This window comes from Ovis aries, chromosome 8, assembly GCF_016772045.2.
Source record: "Ovis aries strain OAR_USU_Benz2616 breed Rambouillet chromosome 8, ARS-UI_Ramb_v3.0, whole genome shotgun sequence".
Taxonomy (NCBI): Eukaryota; Metazoa; Chordata; class Mammalia; order Artiodactyla; family Bovidae; genus Ovis; species Ovis aries.
The window spans coordinates 76391934-76416631 of NC_056061.1; the positions used below are offsets into that span (position 1 = coordinate 76391934).

Genomic DNA, 24698 nt, shown 5'->3' on the forward strand with positions numbered 1-24698 from the left:
GCATACGAAGCTAAGTTCTATGGTGCGTAGAATATTGGGAAGTTCACAGCTGTTTGCTCCTCTCTGGACACCAGAATCTTGGCAGGACAGCTGGGGAGATTCTGCCCAGGTCAGCCACACTGGTGTTTGTAAAAGTCATACTCTGCTGAATCTATAATTTCCATGGATCACTGTCAGGTCCACACGGGATAAAGATGTAAGAGGAACCCTCTCACCTCTGATTCAACACATTTGTTCCTTATTTGTCTTTCCCAGAAAGATTTCTAGTTGAAAAACAGCTTCTGTGATCTGAAAACAGTTTGGGAAATATGTGTATGCGTGCTCGGTCGCTTCAGTCGTGTCTGACACTTTGCGACCCTATGGACTGTAGCCCACCAGGCTCCTCTGTGGGATTTTCCAGGCAAGAATACTGGAGTGGGTTGCCATGCTCTCCTTCAGGGAATCTTCCCAACTCAGGGATCGAACCTGCGTCTCCCGTACTGCAGGTGGATTCTTTATCCACTGAACCACCTGGGAAGCCCTGGAGAAACGTGATAGAGGACAATCCCTGAAAAACTTCTCAAACTCCGTATGACATAAGAACAGTATTGGATGAGCCCACATCCTGGAGGAGTAATGCTGATGATACAAGTGGTGCAGTGTGCTGAACTTCAACTGGGAATGAGATACTGTGCTAATCAAATGGTCATTAATTTAGCTCATTTTCTCATAAGAACAAAGTCTGAGTTTCAGTGAGGTTCATTTCTTGCTTCAGTTAACACACTGGTCAGGGGAAGGGTGAGGACTTGAAATCAGGACTGTCTGACTCCCAAGTTCCTGTCCCACAGTGTGGTCTACATCAGGTGTCTGCCTCTTCCTTCCGGGTCATTATCGCTCCCTGAGCCAGTTATTGCACTCCCTCGTTGTCTTGACTGATGTCTATGGAAGACTTGGCTCTCCTCTGGTAAGGTGTGCAGCGTGCTGAATGTGGCTAAGCGATCACACAGTTTCCCATCTTTCCAACTGAGATTTTCTGCATTTGTTTGCCCTTTGGCTTCCTTCTCTTTGCCAGGTCAACTATGGGATGGAAGTGTCAAAGAATCTTTGGGTAGAAAGACTTAACTTTCGACTTAGAGTCCAATATGAAACCACATTTTCAGTTGTACAGAAACATGTGTCATCTCTTGTTCAATGTACTATCATTAGAGTTTTGGAGGTTACTTTGTGTATTGTACTTGATGCATTTTTTCTGTTAAGATCAGATCTGCTATTAGTAAGTACTAAGGGCATATTCATTGGAAGGACTGATGCTGAAGCTCTAATATTTTGGCCACCTGATATGAAGAGCCAACTCATTGGAAAAGATCCTGATGCTGGGAAAGATTGAAGGCAAAAGGTGAAGTGGGCAGCAGAGAATGAGATGGTTATATGGCATCACCAACTCAATGGACATGAGTTTGCGCAAACTCTGGGAGATAGCAGAGGACAGAGGAGCCTGGTGTACTGTAGCCCATGGTGTCGCAAAGAGTCGGACATGACTTAGTGCCTGAACAACAACAACAAAGTGTAGAAAATATGAAAGGGGGGTTCTGAGAGCCTCATAGTGTATAATGAAAGTAGGAATTTCCTTCAGAAATGTAATTCTTTGGATATGGTACTAAGCAGCTTGTCATCAAATATCTGATTTCAAGCACCTTCAGGAGTATAGCATTAATTGAATTATAGACATGGGAACTTGAAAGTCTTAGAAGCACAAAATTAGAGCTCAAGTAATTTAACCTTCCTGACTGTAGCACTTCAGTCCACCCCATAATATTCTTAACAAAGGGTTGGCCAAATCCTAGCCATCTCCAGGGACTGGTACTTCACTACCTGACATGAGAAGATGCTTAAAGTATGAGGTAAACACAAAACCTCCAAACTGCTATATGATGTCTCAACTATATTTTAGCAATACATACAAATACATTATTTTAAAAGAGTAATAGTTATTTCCTCTGGGTGGTGGGATCATAGGAATTAGGTTTTTGCTTATTTACATATTTGTTTTTGTCTGTAATGCATCTTTTACAACGAGTATGTATTACTTTGAAATTATGGTGACAGGAAAATTCTTTACATAGGAATAGAAGTCTTTGATATATACCTGTTTGTCCTCGACTTGAACTCTGAAAGCAACTCAGAACAAATCCCATTGTTCTTCTGTATAATAGCCTTTTAAACTATTGAACACAATATTGTAAAGTAATTAGCCTCCAATTAAAATAAATAATTAAAAATATTTGAACACAGCTTGAATATCTTCTTGTCTTTAGGTTTGATTGTTTGCAGATGGGTGGATGGGAATTAAAAAAAAAGAAACCATCAAAACCAAATAAATTTATGACCTTAAACTAATTTTTTTAAATTGAATTCAACATTTTCTGAAAATGGGGTTTGGTGGAATCAGTTTGAGTATTCTCTAAGTGTACCTGAGGTGTTTGGTAAATTTAAATTCTTGGTTTAAGGGAAGGTCAGGAAAAGAAGAGAAACTCCTGTTTGGAAGGAAGGAAGGAAGCATTGGGTAAGGTAGGGGTTGGGGGGAGTTTGGGGTCCTTTAATGGAGAAACAGTGACTTTATGCTCTGAAAGAGGAGGTGGTAGTTAAATCCCCCTGCTGCCTTCTGCTCTGCTGTTGACCCTATTCTGACTCGCTGTATTAAAGGAATTTTGGTCTTTTGAATGCTAACACAATGACATTGCTCCTTAACTGTGCATCACAGATGCTGTACCACTGCAGTTTAGTGCATGAGTAACCAATACTCAATACAAAGTTCTAAATAAAGCTTGGAAAAATATGTTTCTGCACTTAAATTTCCAATTACAGCCCAAGGTTATCTATCAAAGTTAACTTCCTGTGTAATCTGAATGTGCTATATGTGGCAGAAGAGTTTCTCTAGAAAATGGTTATAGTTTTTCAAAGTACTTTATGTCTGAATTCTTTTTTCGGTTAAGCTTTTTTCTTTTTTCTTGGGGTATAATTGCATTGCATTGTTGTGTTAGTTTTGCTGTGCAGTAAAGTGAAGCAGCTATATGTGTACATACATCCCCTTTCTCTTGAACCACTCTCATCCCACCCATTTGTTAATAGGTCATCAAAAAGCACAGAGTTGAGCTCCCTGTGCTGGACAGCAGCTTCCCACTAGCTGCTGTCTATTTTAGACGTGGTAATGTATGTCATTCCTAATCTCCCGACTTGTCCCACCCTCTCCTTCCCCTGATGTGACCACAAGTCCATTCTATACGTTTCCAGCTCTATTCCTGCCCTGCAGATTGGTTCACCTGTACCATTTTTCTAGATTCCACATATATGTGTTAATATACGATATTTGCTTTTCTCTCTTTTCCACTGAACTTTGAAACTCCTAAATTAATAATGGGACTTGCATGGCAGTCCAGTGGTTAAGATTTCAAGCTTCCAATGCAAAGGGTGTGGATTTGTTCCCTGGTCAGGGAACTAAGATCCTATATGGCATGTGGCCAAGGTAGCTTTAGGGGTAAGTAAAGGTTTTCCCTCAATACTTCCCAAAGAACTTGCTTAAGGAATGATGTAAAAATTAAAAATACCAATCAAAAATGTTTTGCTACCTAATGAATGTAGATTTATTTCAAGCAGAGGCAAATACAGCTATCAGTTACCTATTTTTTAAATTTAATTGTTACAAAGAATCTGAACATTGGAGTTATAAATAGTTGTATCTTTGGGGTTGAGCGCTTGATTTTAACACTTTGTTGCATCTGAAACAAGGCTTATCCTTATTCTGTGTCTTTGTTTCCAGATGGTCTCCCAGCTTGAAGCCCAAATATCTAAGCTTGTTGAACAGTTGGGAAATGAGTCCCAGTTTCACCAGAAAGCCCTGCAGAGAGCCCAGAAAGCAGAAAACAAGTTGGAGACTCTTCAGGGCCAGCTGACACACCTGGAGGAAGAGCTGGTCTCTGGAGGTGTTCTGCGAGATGATTTGAATTTCGAGAAGCAAAAAGTAATAACATGAGGGCTGGCTCATGGGTGGAAACATCTGTTGCAATATAAGATTTTATGTAAATATTTTGAATTTTACAGTACTTTGGTATCTTGGTGAACTTCTGAGTCATGAGTAAATTTCAGGGAACAATGGATATTGTTTTGGGGTTTCTTCCTATTTTTGGAGCTTCCTTGATCCAAATTAATTCACTTAAATTCAACAGGTATTTATTGAATATCTATTATATATGAAACTCTGATGGTTTGGGGGTAAGGTATGAATAACACACAGTTCTTTTTTTCTTAACTTTTCCGTGGGGCATGTGAGATCTTCCCCAACCAGGGATCGAACCTGTGCCTCTTGCATTGGGAGCACAGTCTTAACCACTGGATTGCCAGAAAAGTCCTAACACACAGTTCTTGATCGTAGAAGCTCATAATTCAATAGAGGAGACAGGTGTTCAAATGTGCTGTACTGTACTATAAGGCTGTAAGTATTATTATAATAGATATGTTGACCAATAGAGTGCTTTAGGAGCCCAGTGAAGCGAATGATAAATTCTGGATAAAGTGGGGATTTTACAGGGAAGGAGACAATTAATTTCATCTTTGAAGGATAAATTGGATGTTAGTACAAAGAAAGACGAGAAAGAGGGGAAATAGTGAACAAAAGTCTGGAAGGTTTCAAGTATCTTCACAGGGCACAGAGTGGCTATTCCCATATGGCTGGAACCTGACTTTTCTTGGTGGGGCTGTGGTGGGAGAGCAGATTGGAATGGCTTGGGTTGTGAAGACTGAGCTCTCTTTTTTCTGCAGACTCTGAAGTGCAATAAGCAATTTTTGAACATCACAGTGTTTTAGAAAGATCATGTTACAGGGCAGCTGAGATTGCAGACTCAGGAGAGACTCAGAAATGATAGGGGTGATAACCCAGAGGGATATAAGGAAAGTAGAGTGAGAAGAGAAGGCATCTATGCTTAGGATTTAACCCTAAGAAGACCATCAGTGATGTCTGAGCAAAAATTTCAGCAGAGTGGTGGAGAACAGAAGTCAGTTTGCATTAGGACGAGGGGAGACTACTATGGGAGAAGCTAGAGACTTAGATGACAATGAAGTCTGGTGACCAAAGAGAAAACAGGCATGAAGCTATGAAAAGCAGGATCAAAGAAAGGTTTTGTTGAACAGAATGGCAAGATACATGTTTGTACCTTATCACGGGCATCTATAGGGATAAACGGGTTCATGCATAGGTGCAGGGGGCTTCACCAGTGGCTCAGTGGTAAAGAATCTGCCTGCAATGCAGGAGTTGAAAGAGATGCATGTTCAGCCCCTGCATCAGGAAGATCCCCTGGAGGAGGGCATGGCAACCCACTCCAGTACTCTTACCTGGAGCATCACACGGACAGAGGAGCCTGGTGGGGTATAGTCCATAGGGTCACAAAGAGTCGGACACGACTGAAACAACTTAGCATGCACTCATAGGCGTAGAATTTGGCACGAAAAATACTCTTCAGTTGAAAAATCTGTACTCTGGACACTCATGCATTCATTCTCTGCACTTAAAAAAAAAACAAAAACGGAGGAAGCTTCCTGCCTGTGCTTAGGGTTGGATATGTAAAGATGCTTAAGAGATGCTGGGGGGATCCCAGTGTCATAGATGAGATGGGCAAATCAGGACACAGTGCAGTTAGTGCTATGAGAAAAGTACACAGTTCAACAGGAATTCAGATAAAAGGAGTAATTGCTTCTTTCCTATCTCATTGTGTGAGGAAATGAGCCACATTCACCTGGGAGATAACACTGGAGAGCGGCCAGAAAAAATGAGTAGGAGCTTGTTAGGTAGAAGATGTGGGGAAGGAATTTGGGGTTGGGGGATGGCAGGAATGATGAAGGACTGGAGGGTGGCAGGGAGACTGGACCGTGGTGCTCAGTGTGCCAGGGCAGGCTGATCTTGCGAGGCGTTATCCCGTGGGTGATGGAAAGCCATAGATGGGTCTTGACTAAAAGAAAGTTTTCTCCAAAGGCAGGGTGGCTCTGAGAGTCTAGAGGCTAAAAGGAGGAGCCCTTTGGGTTCTGGAATAAAACTATTCTTAGAATAGTTTTGATGAGAAGATAATAAGGATTGGGATCAAGCAGTGAAAGGAATTTCTCAAACAGATGTCTCAAAAAGGTGTGTTGGTTGACATTTTGAGCTTGATAGGAAATCCTGCACCTGAGCCCAATGTGTTAAATTGGAAGGAATCTGATTGCCAGACATCTACACCATGGGTTCCACCAATACCTTGCACTAAATATTCAAAAGAAAAATGATTCTCCCTTCTCAAATTTGTCCCTCTCCTTCTCAGTGATGATGTAATCTGCCTCCAGTTGCTCAAGCCAGAATCCTGAGGGTCATCCTGAAGGCCTCTCTCTTTTCAGTCGATTCCTAAGCACTGTAAATCCTAAAACATTATATCCACAATAGATCTCAAATATCCCCTCCTCATCTCTAATTTAGAAGCAGTGCTTTACTTTGGAGCATTGCGATCATCTGCATGGACTGTGGAAACAACCTTCTCACTGATCGCCCCACCACTCCCAGCATGGTCTTAATAAAATGCATGTCTAATCTTATCTTCCTCCATCCGGTCAAGGGCTCTGTATGGGCCTCCCTCAGGATTAGGTCTTGATTCCTTGACCTGGCTAGTTCATCAGTCCAGGCTCTTCTCTCACCTGCAATCTCTCAGGCCAGTGGTTGCAAAGTCAGAAGCCTCGAGGGACCATCGGGGTACTGGTAGGGTGCCATGAGTGGTCAGAGTCCAAACACGTCCACATTCAAATTTGTCCTGTGGTCTAAAATAAGAAGGCCCCCTTGGCAACCCAGATTGCACATTGCTGGTCTCTCTGAGAAGTGTTCTCCTCATCTTCTTCTCCTGGAAATAACTGCCCCACTGTCCCATTAGCTGTCCCTTCAGATCCAGTTCCAGAAACCTTTCCTTAGAGGCCTAGTTCTTCATGCAACATGTACCTGGTTCTGTCATGCACTCACCACCCTTTCTGTATCCATGTTTTAACTCGACTTTTCCAATCCACTCTGAATTTCTTGAGGCCCGGGAAAATCTTTTTTCTGGACTTTTTCCAGGACTTAGAGCAAGAATCAATAAATATTATTTAAGTAATAGAAGACACACATCAAAGGCAAGACTTTTAGGTAGATCAATATGTCTTCCATCCTTCATTATGAGGACACTAATTTGAATAGAGGTTATATCAAAATGTAGGCTTTCCTGGTGGCTCATAGGTAAAGAATCTGCCTGCAATACAGGAGGCCTAGGGCTAGGAAGATCCCCTAAAGAAGGGAAAAGCTACTCACTCCAGCATTCTTGCCTGGGAAATCCCATGGACAGAGGAGCCTGGCGGGCTCCATGGGATCGCAAAGAGTTGAACACGACTGAGCAACTAACACTTTCACACTTTCATATCAAAATAGCTCTCAGTTATGAAAGTAAGTTGTGTAAACTGATTCTGCCCATGGTGAATCTTCCATAGGTAACTGCCTATAAACTAGTAGTAGTATCCTTACTGCCCAATAAGAATAGTAGGCATGTTGTTGTTCAGTTCCTAAGTCGTGTCCTACTCTTTGTGACCCCATGGACTGCAGCATGCCAGGCTTCCCTGTCCTTCACAATGTCCCAAAGTTTGCTCAAGCTCTTGTTGTTTGAGCTGGTGATGCCATCCAACCTTCTTATCCTCTGTCACTCCCTTCTCCTCCTGCCCTCAGTCTTTCCCAGCATCAGAGTCTTTTCCAGTGAGTTGGCTCTTCACATCAGGTGACCAAAGTATTGGAAGTTCAGCTTCAGCATCAGTCCTTGCAGTGAATATTCAGGGTTGATTTCCTTTAGGATTGACTGGTTTGATCTCCTTGCTGTTGAAGGAACTCTCAAGAGTCTTCTCCAGAACAATTCAAAAGCATCAATTTTTTGACACTTAGCCTTCTTTATGGACCAACTCTCACATCCATACATGACCACTGGAAAAACCATAGCTTTGAGTTTATGGACTTTTGTCAGCAAAGTGATATCTCTGCTTTTTAATACACTGTCTAAGTTTGCCATAGCTTTACTTCCAAGGAGCAAATGTCTTCTAATTTCATGGCTGCGGTCACCATCTGCAGTGATTTTGGAGCCCAAGAAAATAAAATCTGTCCCTTATCTCCACTTTTCCCCATCTATTTGCCATTAAGTGATGGGATTGGATGCCATAATCTTAGTTTTTTGAATGTTGAGTTTTAAGTCAGCTTTATTTCTCTCTTCTTTCGCCCTCATCAAGAGGCTCTTTAGTTCCTCTGTGCTTTCTTCCATTTGGGTGGTATGACCTGCATATATGAGGTTGTTATTTCTCCCAGAAATCTTGATTCCAGCTTGTGCTTCATCCAGCCCAGTATTTTGAATGATGTACTCTGCATAGAAGTTCACTAAACTAGGTGACAATATGCAGCCTTGACATACTCCTTTCCCAGTTTGGAACCAGTCCATTGTTCCATGTCCTGTTCTAACTATTGCTTCTTGTCCTGAATGCAGGTTTCTCAGGAGACAGGTAAAGTGATCTGGTTTCCCATCTACTTAAGAATTTTCCACAGTTTGTTGTGATGCACACAGCCAAAGGCTTTAGCATAGTAAATGAAGCAGAAGTAGATTTTTTGGTTTTGGAATTCTCTTGCTTTTTCTAGGCATGTAAGATTGAAAAGCAAAGGTATACAGAGATTAAATTTAAATACAGGTGATTGAAATTCACACAGGATAGAATATATTCATGCTAAGTTGTGATTCATTGTGATTCAAATGAACAAAATGTACAGGAATCCTTTCAGCCACTTTAACTTTCTGAGGTTTGGCCAAGATTCTTGAAAAGGCTCTTCCTCTTTGGGGTCTTGGCTCCCTGTTTTCTAAATCCCCTTTGGCCTGATGTAGATCTTTGCATGCTGGGTGGATGGGGCAATAGAAATAGAAAATGAAGCTTTTATACCTTCCCAGAAAAGTTACCAACTCTATTTTATTTAAAATACAAACAATAGCAGTTATTTCACTTTGATTTGCATAGATTAGAAATGAAGTAGTCCATTCTGGCAGTGGGGTGGGGGGCTGACAGAGCATTAAGAAGGGACAAACTGATGATGCAGAGACAGAAACAGCCTGTGGTTTTGCCACACAATACGACTGTGATGACTGTGACTTACATAGGAAAGATGAAGTTTTATGTATGCTTTTCAACAACATTGGAGAATATACACTTAGAAATACTTTCATCCTGATGACTGAAATATAGGTAGTTTGGGGCTTTAAGCTGGCATACTTCAGTCATCAGAAAAGGATACTTGTTTCAACATATAATTGCCTAAAAATGCCTGTTGGATGAAGAACTATTGCGATGAGAAGAAATTTCAAGATAGAACCCAAATCATGAAATTATGTTACAGAAAGCCCATTGGTTGATTTATTCATCTGTCAAGAACTCCGTAAGCATTTCATGTCTGATGTGACCAGATGAGCCCCAGAGATCAAGTGGAGGAGGATCCTACGCTAGTTTTGTGACTTTTACCTCCTAAACTATGAACTTTGACTTTTCTGATACAGCTTAATTTTAGAATGTTGGGACTTCCCTGGTGGTCCAGTAGTTAAGAGTTTGCCTTCAATGCAGGGGGTATGAGTTCGATTCCTGGGCGATAACATTCCACATGCCTCCCAGCCAAAAAACCAAAACACAAAGCAGAAGCAATACTGTAACAAATTCAATAAAGACTTTAAAAAAAAGTTGTTCCTTTATCCTTGATACTTAAAAACTTTAAAAGACATTTTCTAAAGAATTTTAACTTAAACAAAACCATTGTCCAAGTTTGTTTGTGTAGAGAGCTCTGGTTTTAGTGTGGTTTGTAGAACTAGAACCCAGGAAGAGTACAGTGGTTGGCTAAGTGGTCAGTTTCCACCGTGGAGGCCAGGGCTCACTTAGGTGGACAAAATTGCCATGGAAGGTATGTAGGTGACTGGTCTGCAGGGGCTGGATTAGCCAGTAGATTCCAGGGGCTGGGAGGGTCATGGTAGCAGCAGCATGTAGCCAAAGCAGAGAGATGTGGATGCAGTCAGGGACATGCCTCATTTGTCGGATGGCAGAGCTTCCCAGGTGGCTCAGTGCAAATTCTCTGTCTGCCACTGCAAGAGACCTGGTTCGATCCCTGAGTTGGGAAGATCCCCTGAGTTGGGGGAGGAAATGGCAACCCACTCCAGTGTTACTGCCTAGGAAATCCCATCGACAGAGGAGTCTGGGGGGCTATAGTCCATGGGGTCACGAAAGAGTCGGACATGACTTAGCAACTAAACAACAACACAGGGTTAAGAAGAATGTGTAATGTTAGACTAAACATCAAGGCCACTGACCAGAAGAGTCTGGAAAATCTGGACAAGAAACAGAGCATGGAGCTTGCAGGGTGGTTCAAGAATTCATCACCAAGCACTGGAGTCAGCGGCTGGGCTCTGTACTGGGTTTAATAAGAACTACCTGTAAGCTTGGGAGAAAGAGAAAGATTCTGTGAGATGGCTTATTAACTCTACTTTTGTGTCCCATTTTTATTTTTGTTCTCGAGTTTAGTATCTTAAATTTCTGGATCAGCTTTCAGAGAAAATGAAGTTGGACCAGATGGCTGCTGAACTTGGCTTTGACATGCGTCTGGATGTAGTTTTAGCTCGCACAGAGCAGCTGGTCCGCCTCGAGAGCAATGCAATCATTGAAAACAAGACGATCGCCCACAATTTACAGAGAAAGGTAGGGAATATTGCGGGTGTTGTGAGAAGGAAATTCTGAGAAACTTAAATCTTGAAAAATAATGTACTTCTACTATATTTGCCAATGTGGATAGGAAACATACAAATATGTGTTCAGAAGCTGAGTCTTGATTTCAAGCCTGAAGGGAAAGTAAATGTATCATCCAGGGTTATGTTTAACTATGAGTAACAGAGGCCCAAAGTTGCAGACTCAAGCAATTAGAAGTAGTTTTGTTGTTGTTTTGCTTTTTGCTTTTGGTATTTTTTTTTCTAACATACATTTCTGGAGGTAGCAGCTTAGGGTGAATGTGACATCTCTGCTCTGTAAAGTTTCCCAGGACCTAGGCTCTTTTCAGTTAGCAATTTCCCATCCCTAGGGTGGTCCTCATGACCATGGTTCACAGAAGTACCTAGGACCAGGCAGAAGTTTAAAAAAAGAAAGGAATGAAGAAGAGAAATGCAAAAGAGCATGCAGGAGCTATCTTTTAAAGGAGGCTCCCAGAGTTTTCTACATGAACTTGTGTTTATCTCCCAGAAGTAGAATGTGTTCTGATGGCTAAACCTAGCTGCAAGGGAGGCTGGAAACTAGTCTTTACTCTGTAGCCATTTGCCTAGCTGAAAAAAATCACTATTTCTATGACTGTGGGAGAAGAGGAGAGTAAAATCTTTTGCTTTTACATAAGCTCTCTTGCACTAGAGAGTAGAGGGGAGAAGTGCTTACTTTCCATTAACTCAAAGGAAGACTTAGAAACAGTTTAGACTACATAAATGAATGAATGGATGAAATGGATAAAAACATAATTATTAGTTATATAATTATTGGCATTGGGGAAAGAAAGAGGAAAACACAGATGTATCCTTAGAATAGTTCTTAGGAGAAAATTCTGTGGTAGAATTATCATGTATAGGCTGCTTAATGACTCACATCTGGGTTCTCAATTTGGCTCCACCACGCTGTATGACATTAGGCAAATTATATACCTTTCTGTCTTCATTTCCTCGTATTTAAGATGGGAATGATACCTATCTTATGATGTTAATTTTTTAAAAACAGCATTTTTGCTCTTGGTTCACAGAAGATGCTCTATTCATGTATGACCTCCATTTATGGTGTCTTAAGGAATATTTTCTAAAAGGAAGCAGACACCCCCTATTACCATCAGAGACATGAAACTGAGCTGCGGTTCTTTCTGAAGTTCTCAGATAATTGATTTTCCCTCCATATCCAATACTATTCTTTCTTAAGTGTTGTATAATTATTAAAATGACCAGTGTACAGAGTTTACCAGGGTAAATTTGCAATAGAGTGGAACTTGACATGAAGAAGGTCAGGGAAGGGAGGCTAGTTACAGAAATACTAAAAGAGCCTTGTTAAAAAAGGATGTGGGCACGGACATTGCTTGTCCCTGTTTGGTAAGATAGTTAAGCCTGTATTTCACAAAGTTCTTCACACTTTCAAACACTTTACTAATGCAGATTATATAACTGGAGAAAATGGGGTGTTTTTTAGCTCTAAGATTCTTTATTTCTACATGATTCCAATTTTCAGTGTCTGTAATAGATGAATGAGGTTCCTATACTTAATATTCCAATCACTAATTGTGACACGTGAAGGCCAAGAGGATTTTTTTCTCCTTTTAGAGTCCATAATCTTTTTCTAAAAAACATTTCAATTCTTTCATTAAGTTTGACTGTCAATGCTAAGTGCCAAGTGCAGACCTTATTCAGCTTGGTTTGAGGATGGTATAGGTCTGGTGTGTTATAAAGACACAATGAAATAACACCTTCTTGAAGGTGAATTAACACCTATTTCTAAAATCTTCAATATATAAATAAAGCTTTCCTCAAGATCTCCTTCATGTAGCTTATGTTAAAAACATATCAAATCCCATGTCTGGTGCCACTGAACCTGTTTCTAAATGGTTGAAATTAGTCGGTCTGGGTATTTGGTGCTAATTTGCACTGTATCTTCTTTCAGAAAAGACCAGTGTGAGCATAGTTGCCATGGGATGTTGGAGAGGATTTTGTCTGTCTTATTATGTTCTGCTCTTGATAAGCTCATTTTAGTAGTTTTAAAAGTAATTTTACATTTTTATTATGATGTACATCATGTTGGAGGGAATGGGACATTGAAAGCATACTCCTTGGTGCATTTTCTGTGGCTCTTTTGTCTCATACTTTGCAGCTACCAAATTAATTCTTGGAAAAATAGGGATTAAAAAAATGCAATCAGGAAAAGGAATCCAACAACCTTTTTCTGATGGTTTACAAATTAGTCTTATTGAAGTATAGATAAAGATCAATATTATCTAAGGAATTCATTTATATTTACTGACTCTTCAATGATTATTTTAAAAAATCCCTTGGGGAGGGAGGTAGGAGGGAGGCTCAAGAGGGAGGGGACATATGTATACCTGTGACTGATTCATGTTGATGTTTGGCAGAAACCAACACAATACTGTAAAGCAATTATCCCGCAATTAAAATTAAATAAATTTTAAAAAACCTAAAAAATAAATGAATGGAATTTCACAGCTAAAAAAAAAAAATCCTTTTTTTGTATCAAACCAGCTAAAGACTCAGAAGGAAAGACTGGAGAGCAAAGAGCTGCACATGAACCTCCTCCGGCAGAAAATAGCCCACCTGGAGCAGGAGAAACAGGTGCGCTCAGCTGTGATGCTGGAGCGGGATGAGGCCAATGCCACCATCAGGAAGCTGCAGAAGAAGGTGGAGAGGCTGCAGAAAGAGCTGAGTGTGTGTCGAGAGCTGAACACCGAGCTCAAAGCCAAACTGGCTGACACCAACGAACTTAAGGCAAGTGCTCAGAATGTGTTTCCTTGTCACTGTTTGTGTTTCCATCAAAATTTATGCAAAAGAGTGACAGCCTTATAAGGGGCACACTAGGAAAAAAAAGAGCTGAAAACTTTCTCTGATTTTCTAGAGCTGTGAGAAAATGCAACAAATTTCACAAATCAGCAGGGTAGATCACCTTCGTGTCCCTTCAATATCTGAAATGAAGCCATCCATAGTTGCTGAATGAAAAATCAAGTAAAAAAGGGGTGATGTGATGTACAGAAAATAAAAACATTTCTTCAAAGTGTGGGTGACTATGATATTAAGAATCATATAGACTTTTTTTTTTGCATTGGCATTTGCTTAGAGAAGATGAGAAAATGAATACACACAAGTATTCGCTGAAAATGATCAGACAGCAGTAGGGTGTGTGTTATGCTTTGGGATATTGTCACACCAAGCAGGGAAGAGGGCAGACAGGCTGGGACCATGTGCTTCCTGGATTCGAGGTCTTTGACTTCTAATGAGTATAGAGAAGAATGAAATGAAAACTTCGGATTTAATAAAAATATTCAAATGTCACGTGTGTATTCCCCTGGCAATAATATGTTAATTTCATATACACTGGCATCCCTGGCGGGTACACCCATCGTGCATACTGGCAACAGTGATGTCCTTCCTCTCTGCAGATGAGGGCTCTGAAATGGAATGTTTCTGAGTCTGGAGACAGATCAGTTGGGAAAAGGAATCTGGAATAAAGCCAACAGTTGAATCTGTGTAGCAGAACCATATCTTAGGGCATAGTTCCCACTCGATTTTCCCTTCTGAGTCATTAGCTCTTCCCCCCTCCCTCCTCCAAGCCCTTCTGGCATCAGAACGAGGTAGCTAAACAGAGGCTTGCTTCCCTAGAGAAGGGAAGGGCAGACATAGCCCAGGGGAAGGGACACATTTGCATGTAAAGGAAGGAGAAGCTAGGGAAAGCATCTGATGGGGTCCCTGGGTGAGGAGAAAGTGTCAGAGGTAAGTATCCTGGACACCCTGCTCACACCTTGAAATTGACCTTTAGGGTGTGCGTCTGGTGGGTATGGGGAGAATCCCTGACGTCAGCATGCAGTTGGTTCCACCCTGGCTGGCGGAGGCTGCAGGAGTGCTGGGGCAGCGGGCCTAGACTGCACCCATTCCAGAGCCTGAAGCTCCATTTGCGCCCATGGGGACTGTGGAAGGTGGCTAAAGATGTGAGAAGGATGGTGTGCTGTGGGAGCAGGCGGGGGTGACCCTCTGAAGTGACGGACACAGTGACCCGCCATCAGAGACTCTGGGGCAGATGTCCTAAGTCGTGATCCTGGCTAAGTGTAGTGAGAGTGGCCATAGGACGCCTGGCCCAAGACAACCCTGTGAACCAGAGCGTTGAGGAGTCACCCTAGCGATAGCAGAGAGCGGAAGCAGGAAGCAGCAAGTGGAAACTGAGGGCTGTGTCTATAGTTTGTTCCCTTTTGGTCTCAGTGACTTAGACCTTAGGTCTTCATCATTTTTTCAGTGCGTTATTTTTAATTATTTACAAGCGTCTTTCCACTTAACCTTTTCACAAGAAAGCCTGATTCTCATAATGAAGTTTTGCTCTTTGGATGATGTGATTATTCAAGTTGTGTTTCTGGTCACCGTGGCTGGCTTGAGAATTTCCAATTCCAGTATCAACATTGCAAGCAACGTTTTCAAATGTGGAGCACACACCACTGGTGTGTGCACAGTGCTTCTAGGTGGTACAGGATGGGGTATTCTATAATGTTCAATCCTTAAGTGAAAAATGAGTTCCTTTTAACTTTTCTTTCAATTCTTTCACCATCAAGGAGAAAATCGTAGAGGTAATTATGTCCTATAACCTGTTCTGGTCTACGTTTTAAACAATAAGCTTTATACTCAGTGCTGAGTACCAGCTCCAGTGGATCTGCTGTGCTGTGCTGTGCTTAGTCGTCCAGTTGTGTCTGACTGTTTGTGACCCCATGGACTGTAGCCACCAGCCTCCTCTGTGCATGGGGATTCTCCAGGCAAGAATACTGGAGTGGGTTGCCATGCCCTCCTCCAGGAGATCTTCCCACCCCAGGGATCAGACCCAGGTCTCTGCATTGCAGGAGGGTTCTTTACAATCTGAGCCACTGGCGAAGCCCCCCAGTGGATCTGGGACCCACCCAAATCCAAGATGATTTCACCTTGAGCTTCTTAATTACACTTGCAAAGGCCCTTTTTACAAATAAGATGAAAATCTGAGGTTCTGGTAGACATATTTTTTGCATGGGTAGGGGGGGACACTCTTATTCAATTAAGAATTAATTTCACCATTTATAGATGGTAAATCCAAAACAGTCATTTGGACTACATTTCTATGTATTTTATTTTAAAAATTTAGATTGAAATTATATGCTATAATATTCACTCTTTGAAAGTACAGAGTTCAGTAGTTTTTGGTGTAATATATTGACAAGGTTGTACAACTATCCCCATTCCCTAATTCTAGAATTTTTCCATTATCCACCCCCTAAAAAAACCCCCCAAAACCCAAGAGACAAAACTCCATATTCATCCTTTCCTCAAACTCTGTAAATCAATAATCTACTTTCTGTCTCTATGATGATTTAGTTGCTAAGTCGTGTCTGACTCTTGAGACTGTGCATACTGTAGCCTGCCAGGCTCCTCTGTCCATGGGGTTTTCCAGGCAAGAGTACTAAAGTGTGTTGCCATTTCCTTCTTCAGGGCATCTTCTTGACCCAGAGATTGAACCCAGGTCTCCTGCACTGAAGCAGATTCTTTATTGATTGAGCTACTATCTCTGTGGATTTGCCCATTCTGGACATTTCACATAAATAGAGTAATGGAGCCGGAGCCTTTTGCCTCTGGCTTCTTTCTGTGTTTTCGAGGTTCACCCATATTGTGATCAGTACTTCATTCCTGTATTAATCAGAGGTATCCAAAGAAACAGAACTAATTGGATGTGTACACACACACACACACACACACACACACACACACAGATTTATTTTAAGGAAGTGACCCACATAATTACAGAAGCTGGCAAGTTCAGAATCTGCAGGATGAGCCAGCAGGCTGGAAACCCGGGAAGAGCCAGTCCAAAGGCTATCTGCTGGAAGAGTTGTCTTGCTTCAGGGGAAGTCTGTCTTTTTTCTATTCAGGCCTTCAACTGATTGGTTGAAGTGCACCCACATTACAGAAGGGAAATATTAATCTTATGCTGAAACACCCTCACAGAAAATTCATGATAATGCTCGACCAAATATCTGGACCTTGTGGCCCAGTCAAATTGACACATAAACAACCATCACATTTCTTTTTAATGGCTGAATAATATTCCATTGTATGGACATACTATGTTTTGTTTATTCAGTATCTGATGGGCGTTTGGATTATTTCCATTTTTTTTTTTTGTTTATGATGAATAAGTCTGTTTTGAAAATTTGCATGCCAGTTTTTTTTAATGTGTTTCTATGTCTATTGCAAAACATTGTCAAAGACTTTGACTCCTAGCTTACTCAAACCTTTCTTTTAAAAGACCCATGTATTAAATTTCCTCCTGAATTCTAGACCAGGGAAAAGCAGACCTTTCCTGATAAATTACTAAATTTTAGTTTAGCAGGTAAACATAAGCATTGTAGAAATCTGTTTTTGAAAGAAAAAATATTGTCTATATTTCCCCTTCCTGTGCTGAGCCAGAGTAATTTTATTTTAATATTGCTTACATACATACAAACTTAATACTATATAGAAATTTCTTAATCTCATTACATGTTTACCACTATAAAATCCAAATCAACTTAGAAATCAAAACAAAGTATAAAACTAGAATTTAAAAATTGGCAATATTGGGGACTTCCCTTGTGGTCCAGTGGCTAAGACTCTGCTCTCCCCATGTAGGGGCCTGTCAGATCGTGGTTGACCCTGGTCAGATAACTAGAGCCCACATGGCACAGCTAAAGATCCCGAGTACTACAGCTAAGACCTGGTGCAGCCAAAGAAATAAATATCTGTTTAAAGATGGGCAATATTAATTCACTATGCTAGATTTTATTTCACTGAAATCACCATTACTAAGAATGCATAGTACCAATTGCTTGTGTGTGGTATGGGCTCTTTTGGTTCTGACATGTGGACAGTTTGTGTTGTCTAAGAGTGAATTATCAATTCACAGAGTGAATTATTCTACTATGTGCCTTTATGTTGCTGCTGCAGATGCTTTGCACATATATCATGATGCAGCGTGGCCTCCACTTGGCGTGAACACATTATTTATGTATTAACTGTACCTTTGCTCTTTCTTCATTGACCTAGGATAATTAAAGTTGTGTTACTAATTGGCAGAAGCATAGCCTTATGCACGAATGCAAATGCAGGGACTGAAACAGGTGGCAGGACTCCAGTTCTTTGCATAACTCATGAAATGCCAGTTGCTTCATAGCTGGTGTGAGTTTTGATTAGTTTCAGCTGAAAAGGCTGAAATGCACAACAGTGGCTTGGTCAGGAGAGATGTTTGCTGCTTTCTCACTGAAAGAAAGCATGGACGTAGTCATTCCATGTTTAGGAGGATAGCTTCACAGTCATCACTAATCCTGGCTTGTTCTCTCTGCTTTACTTTCCTGGAAATAACTTTCCTCCTCAAGACTACCTCTTAGGGCAAGCCAGCTACCTGGGCTCTGCCTCATTCCAGGCACGAGGCAGGAAGCAAGGTGGAAGGACAGCCAGTAGCCGTTTTCCAGAAAGAGTACAACACTTCTTAGTCTTCATTGGCTGGAACTTAGTCCCGGGAGCTCACTTAGATGGGTCTTTATTCTGGGAAGTAATAAAAAAAGGAAGACCAGATATTCAATGGAGAGGTTTCAGACTGTACCACAGGACACAATCTTAGTAGGGAGTGTGGCCAAAAATCGGTAGTCAGATAACCAGAAACTAGTGGAAAACAACCATTATCTTTCTGGTAGTCTCTCAAGGACACACTCAAAGGGAATAAGAATCTTCAGCCACCAGCAAAGCTCTCATCTGCTTACTGACTCTGCTTCCCATGCTCCTCCCACACTTCAGAATGCTCTCCAATCCAGCCCATGTGACCTTAGTTTATATTTTTTCCCCAAACCTACCAATCATGAACTGAGCTCTGATTATGTTGACTCACTGACCTTGAATTGCCCTGGACTTACCCAGCTTTGAATGTGTGCATCAAGCAGAACCTGTGAAAAAAGACCTCCTGGGTGAGGTGGGGGAGTGGCCGTGAGCTCGGCCTGCAAAGTAGAACAGCTTCCTTTGATTTCTGCTACTGTTCCCGCCTAGCAAAATCTCTGGGGTTCTTTGCGGAGGGATACAGCTTCCCTGGACAACCCTTCTCCTCTGCTGTCCCACCCCCTTTAAAGAGTGCCAGTACAGTGCAGGGCTTCTGCAGGGTCCTGGTTTTTTGTTTAAACTTTTTATTTTGTGTTGGAGTATAGCCGATTAACAATGTTGTGATAGTTTCAGGTGAACAGCAAAGGGACTCAGTCATACATATACATATATCCACTCTCTTGCAAACTTCCCTTCCATCCAGGCTAACACATAACATTGAGCAGAGTTCCATGTGCTATACAGTAGGTTCTTGTTGATTATCCATTTCATATATAACAATATGTACATGACCTTCCCAAAGTCCCTAATTATCCCTTCCCTGCTGGAAATCCTAAGTTTGTTCTCTGTCTGTGAGTCTCTTTCTGTTTTGTAAGTTCATTTGTATCGTTTCTTTTTTGATTCCACATGTAAGGGATGTCATACAATATTTCTTCTCTGTTTGATTTACTTCACTCAGTACGATAATCTCCAGGTCTATCTGTGTTGTGGCAAATAGCGTTCCTTCTTTCTTTTTTATAACTGAGTAATATTCCATTGTATACCTGTACCACATCTTTATCCATTCTTCTGCTGATGGACATTTCTTGGCTGTTGTAAACTGTGGTGCAATGAACACTGGGGTGCATGTATCCTTTTGGATCATGTGTTTCTCCAGATATATGCCCAGGAGTGGGACTGCAGGGTCATATGGTAGATCTATTTTTAGTTTTTCAAGGAACTTTTATACTGTTCTCCATAGTGGCTGTAACCTTAGGGTCCTATTTTCTGTACAATCTCCAGAAAACCCTCCAGGTGAAGCTTGTAGATCCCCTTGCAGATTCAACAGATCAGATTTTAAATTTAATCACCTTTTCTTTCAGGGCCTTTGGCCCTTGTAACACAAGAGAGGATCGTTCGCCAGATTTGAAATGCTTTTCCTCCAGGAGGCAGATGCCAGATACATTATTCACCAGAAGAGAAACTCTCAGAATGTGATCCATCCTGGCTGGGGTCTGCATGGTGCATCAGTCCTGTTTATGACCATCTCAGACCCACTGGGAAAAACTTAGGGACACAGACTCTCACTGAACTCTGGGCTGACTCTGAGAAGCTCCCTTAGTTGGATTAAGAAACCCATTTGCCCTGCTCCCCTCCCAGCAATCTTGTTTGCCTTAGGAGGCTGAGAACGCCTTCCCAAAGTTGGCTCCCAGTTCTGTCCTGGTGGTTTGGCTTGGACTCTGTAATTCGCTCCCTGACAACAGGAATTCAGGCAGCCCTCAGGACTGTGATAAAGTCTCATATTTTTGAGAAATTCTTGGCTATAAATTCTTCTCATTAGGACTTGATTTACGTGCTTCTAACTCTCCAAGCTGTGTTCCATCTCTTTTGGTAGATGGCCCACTGTAAATGTTTTTTCCAAGCTGAGCAGAAAGGCTGAATATATCTCCTCTTCTGTTAATACAACATTTTTAATTCCATGTAGCAATCCCAGAAACTTCTCTCTTTACCCTGTATTTTCTCTGCAGCCCTGAGATTGTTGGCATGTGAAGGGTATCTCTGTGAAAGGGAGATCACTTTGTTTTAAGGTTGATACTGATTTTGCCCATCTAACGTCCCCTATTTGTAAAATATTTGAAAAAATACAGAATGTATTTTTAGAGCTCTTGTTCATATAATAAATTAATAAATAAATGTACATATATATTCACAATTTTTTTACTGATAGGATACTTTACATACACCTCAATCATGCCTGGGAAAGCTCCCTTCTCAAGTTTTTATTCTGAGAAATTTCAAACATATAGAACAGTTGCAAGAATAGCATAACAGACATTCTTCTACTGTTCATGTAGATTGTTAACATTTTACTGATGGTTATAATTTGCATAATGAGAAAGAGACAAAGACAGAGAGAGGAATCATTTGAGAGTACCTCATGACACTTCATGCCTAAATACTTCCCAGATATCTCTTAAGAACAAGAGAATTCTTCTGTGTGACCATAGTAAAATAGCTGCACCCAGGAATCAACACTGAGATATTATTGTAATATACTCGTACTGATTTACCATCTATATTCAAATATGGATTTTGATAACTTGGAATTGATGAATGACCTCCAGGGTCAGCCCCCATTTCCTTGTCGTGAGTGCTTGCTCTACTGCTGCTATTTCATTGACTAGAAAACTGACTCAGAGCCCCTTCCCTTCGATGTTGCTTTTATTTCCTCCGTGTTTCCCAAGCTGTAGCAGTTGTTCTCATACCTTCTCAATTGCAAGTCCCGCAGCAGCTGTCAGTTTCCCAAGGGATTTCCTCTCTCCTTCATGAAACCAGTAAAAAAATGTTGAACTTGTGCAAGCATGTCTGCCATCAACTTCCTCTTTGCCTGGAAAGGAATTTAGTTTCTTAAGTTGTGTGTGTGTGTGTGTGTGTGTGTGTGTGTGTGTGTGTGTGTGAGATGGTAGGTAAAAACAAGTTTTAAGTTTAGGCATTTGACTCAAGCTTTCTCAGTTTAATGATGTCACCCAGACAATATAAACCTGATGATTTTCCATCTGGACAGCAGTATCCCAAGCAGGCACTTTTCTTCCATAGCGTGTCATAATCCAATCTGAGAATAGCTTCTACCATTCCTCTGACTTTCCAGAAGTGCTGGAGGACTCTTCAGAGTTTAGGTCAGGTCAGCTTGTGCTCCTTACACCATAATTCTGGAACTCAGTCTCTGTGAAGATGCACTCTAACCCCAAGACTCGGTCAAGATTTTCATCTCTAACGGTAGCGTCCAAATGCAGTCTAGGGAAATCACAACAGTCTCAAAATCCCTCAGCAATAAACAATCAGCTGTCTGACAAACTAAATGATAGTGGTTGCTTTATTATTGTTACTCAAAAAAAAAAAAAAAAAGAAGGAGAAGAAAAAAAGAAAACCAAAGGAGGATTTCATTCAAGAGTGGCAATGTTTTAAAACGTCTTTTTTCCATTTCTCTCTCTTTGGTTTCCTCCCTACATGGCATCCTACATCTCCTCACAAGTCCCTCTTCCATCCTCCCAAGTTTCTTCCAAGAGTAGTTTTTGCAGCCTACTTAACAGAGACTCTTTCCATTCCTCTCTCAGTAGGTCAGTTTAGTCTCTCAGGCTTTCTTCTTCCCTGACACTCTCCCCATTATTCAGCTTCACCCTGGGAACCACAGGATGGGAGTAGATGCAGCAAGAAATTATCCTTCCTTCTTAGGAAAGCAGGGATGTAATGAAAGGGGGAGGGAGGAGACAGCACACACTCATTATTTGGTATCTTTTATTTTTATTACTTTCAGATGTTACCTTTAAATGATTTTCAATAAAATTGAAACACAAATTATTGCTTTTTCTTGGAGACTATGACCGTAGGCCTTGTCTGAACTATTAGGAGGCTCAGAACTAAATTCAGAGCTCTGCTAGCTAGTCTTTCTGCTTTTCTATCCCATATGCACTGCTTAACTTATTTCAAAGGAATTCCTTTTGATCCTTTTTAGAGGCTTCATGGGAAATAGATGGGGAAACAGTGTCAGACTTTATTTTTGGGGGCTCCAAAATCACTGCAGATGGTGACTGCAGCCATGAAATTAAAAGACGCTTACTCATTGGAAGAAAAGTTATGACCAACCTAGATAGCATATTGAAAAGCAGAGACATTACTTTGCCAACAAAGGTCCATCTAGTCAAGGCTATGGTTTTTCCAGTGGTCATATATGGATGTGAGAGTTGGACTGTGAAGAAAGCTGAGCACCGAAGAATTGATGCTTTTGAACTGTGGTGTTGGAGAAGACTCCTGAGAGTCCGTTGGACTGCAAGGAGATCCAACCAGTCCATTCTGAAGGAGACCAGCCCTGGGATTTGGAGGGAATGATGCTGAAGCTGAAACTCCAGTACTTTGTCCACCTCATGAGAAGAGCTGACTCATTGGGAAAGACTCTGATGCTGGGAGGGATTGGGGGCAGGAGGAGAAGGGGATGACAGAGGATGAGATGGCTGGATGACATCACTGACTTGATGGACGCGAGTCTGAATGAACTCTGGGAGTTGGTGATGGAAAGGGAGGCCTGGCGTGCTGCGACTCACGGAGTCGCAAAGAGTCGGACACGACTGAGCGACTGAACTAAACTGAACTGAACTGAGAGGCTTCTTTGTAAATATGCTTTCTGATCTCAGTTTCATCAAGATGTAGTTTACATTCCATAAATCTCACTCTTTTAAAAGTATACAATTCAGTGGTCTTTAGTATATTCACAGAACTGTGTAAACATCACTGCTATCTAATTTCAGAATATTTTCATCACCCCAAAAAAGAAACCCTGTATCTGTCAGCAGTTACTCTTCATTCTCTACTCCCACCAGCCCCTGGACTTTTCTGGATGTTTCCTATAAATGGAATCATACAATAAGTGGTCTTTTGTGACTGACTTTTTTGTCTTAGCATAATGTTTTCAAGGCTTATCTGTATTGTCATATGTATCCGTACATTGTTCCTTTTTATTGCTGTATAATGCTCTATTGTATGGATATACCACATCTTCTCAATCTACTCATCCAGTAATGGATATTCAGGCTTTTGATGATCATGAATAGTGCTACTAGATACATTTATGCACAGGTTTTGTGTGGACATAAGTTTTTAGTTCTCTTGGATTTATGCACCTTGGAGTGAAATCGCTGGGTCATGGGTCAACTCTGTGTTTACAGTTTGAAAACAGGCCAACTGTTACTCATAGCAGTTACATCATTTTGCATTCCACTATTTGTTTATTAAAAAAAGTTGTTAAGTGAATTTCATTGACTTCTGGTTTGTTTTGTTTATACAGTTTTCCTAAATAAATGCAGACAAAATTATTAGCATTCTCTTTGACTTCTTAGATTAAAACTTTGGAACAGACCAAAGCCATTGAAGACCTAAATAAATCCAGAGACAAACTGGAAAAAATGAAGGAGAAAGCTGAGAAAAAGCTGCTGTCTGTCAAATCAGAACTGGAGACTACAGAGCATGAGGCTAAGGAGAATAAAGAGAGGGCCAGGAACATGCTAGAAGTTGTAACCAGTGAAATGAAGACACTAAAAAAATCTCTGGAAGAAGCAGAAAAGAGAGAAAGGCAGGTGGGTAGAAATCTGGGGGTGAAACCTTATTTTGGAAAGATAAAACAATTCAAAAGTGTGATAATTATTCATGTATCTCTTTATAACCGTTTAATTAGGCTTTCTACATAATTCCAACATATCTATATCTGCTCCCTCCCATCTTTTTGGCATCAAAACAACCATTATGATTTACTCCACTAAGAAAAGCAATTCACCTTTTAATGGCACGAATTGTAGCAAAGAAAAAGACATTCTTATCAAAGCCATGGAAAGCCTGTGAAAAGCCAGGTTCTGGCTATGGAGAGTTTTTTTTTTATTATTATGTTTGCTGATTGCCTCTGAAGTTCGAGTTATCCCAGATCTTCTAACGTTATCCAGGGCTTCAGCCTCAGGAGGGAAATTTTATCTCCAGCAGAGATCAGTTGCAGGAAATGGTCCCAAATCACAAACAGTGGCACCCAGACCCAATGGCTGGCCGAGCCCAGATGGAAACCATAAAACAGAACTTGTGCGCCTGCTGGGTGCAAGGCGGGGTGTTATCTGGTGAGCCCATCAGGAGGTCAGGCAGAAAGAAACATGTCCTGGGCAGCCTGACCCCTGCTTTTGGCTTTCATCTCGCTCGCTCTCTGCAGCCCAGAAGGGCACAGTGAGGACTCTGATCCCA

The 24698-nt window shown here is 41.1% G+C and overlaps 1 protein-coding gene across 4 annotated transcripts in view; it reads left to right on the forward strand.

The window, feature by feature from the left end:
- The window catches only part of CCDC170 (coiled-coil domain containing 170), a 95161-nt gene that overhangs the window by 66172 nt on the left and 4291 nt on the right, over window positions 1-24698 (forward strand). For all 4 annotated transcript variants that reach the window (XM_027972606.3, XM_042253632.2, XM_042253633.2 and 1 more), the window contains 4 exons: window positions 3797-3997; window positions 10600-10773; window positions 13344-13586; window positions 23816-24052. In XM_027972606.3, coding sequence (XP_027828407.2) covers window positions 3797-3997; window positions 10600-10773; window positions 13344-13586; window positions 23816-24052 — 855 coding nt within the window. The remainder of the gene's footprint in view (window positions 1-3796; window positions 3998-10599; window positions 10774-13343; window positions 13587-23815; window positions 24053-24698) is intronic.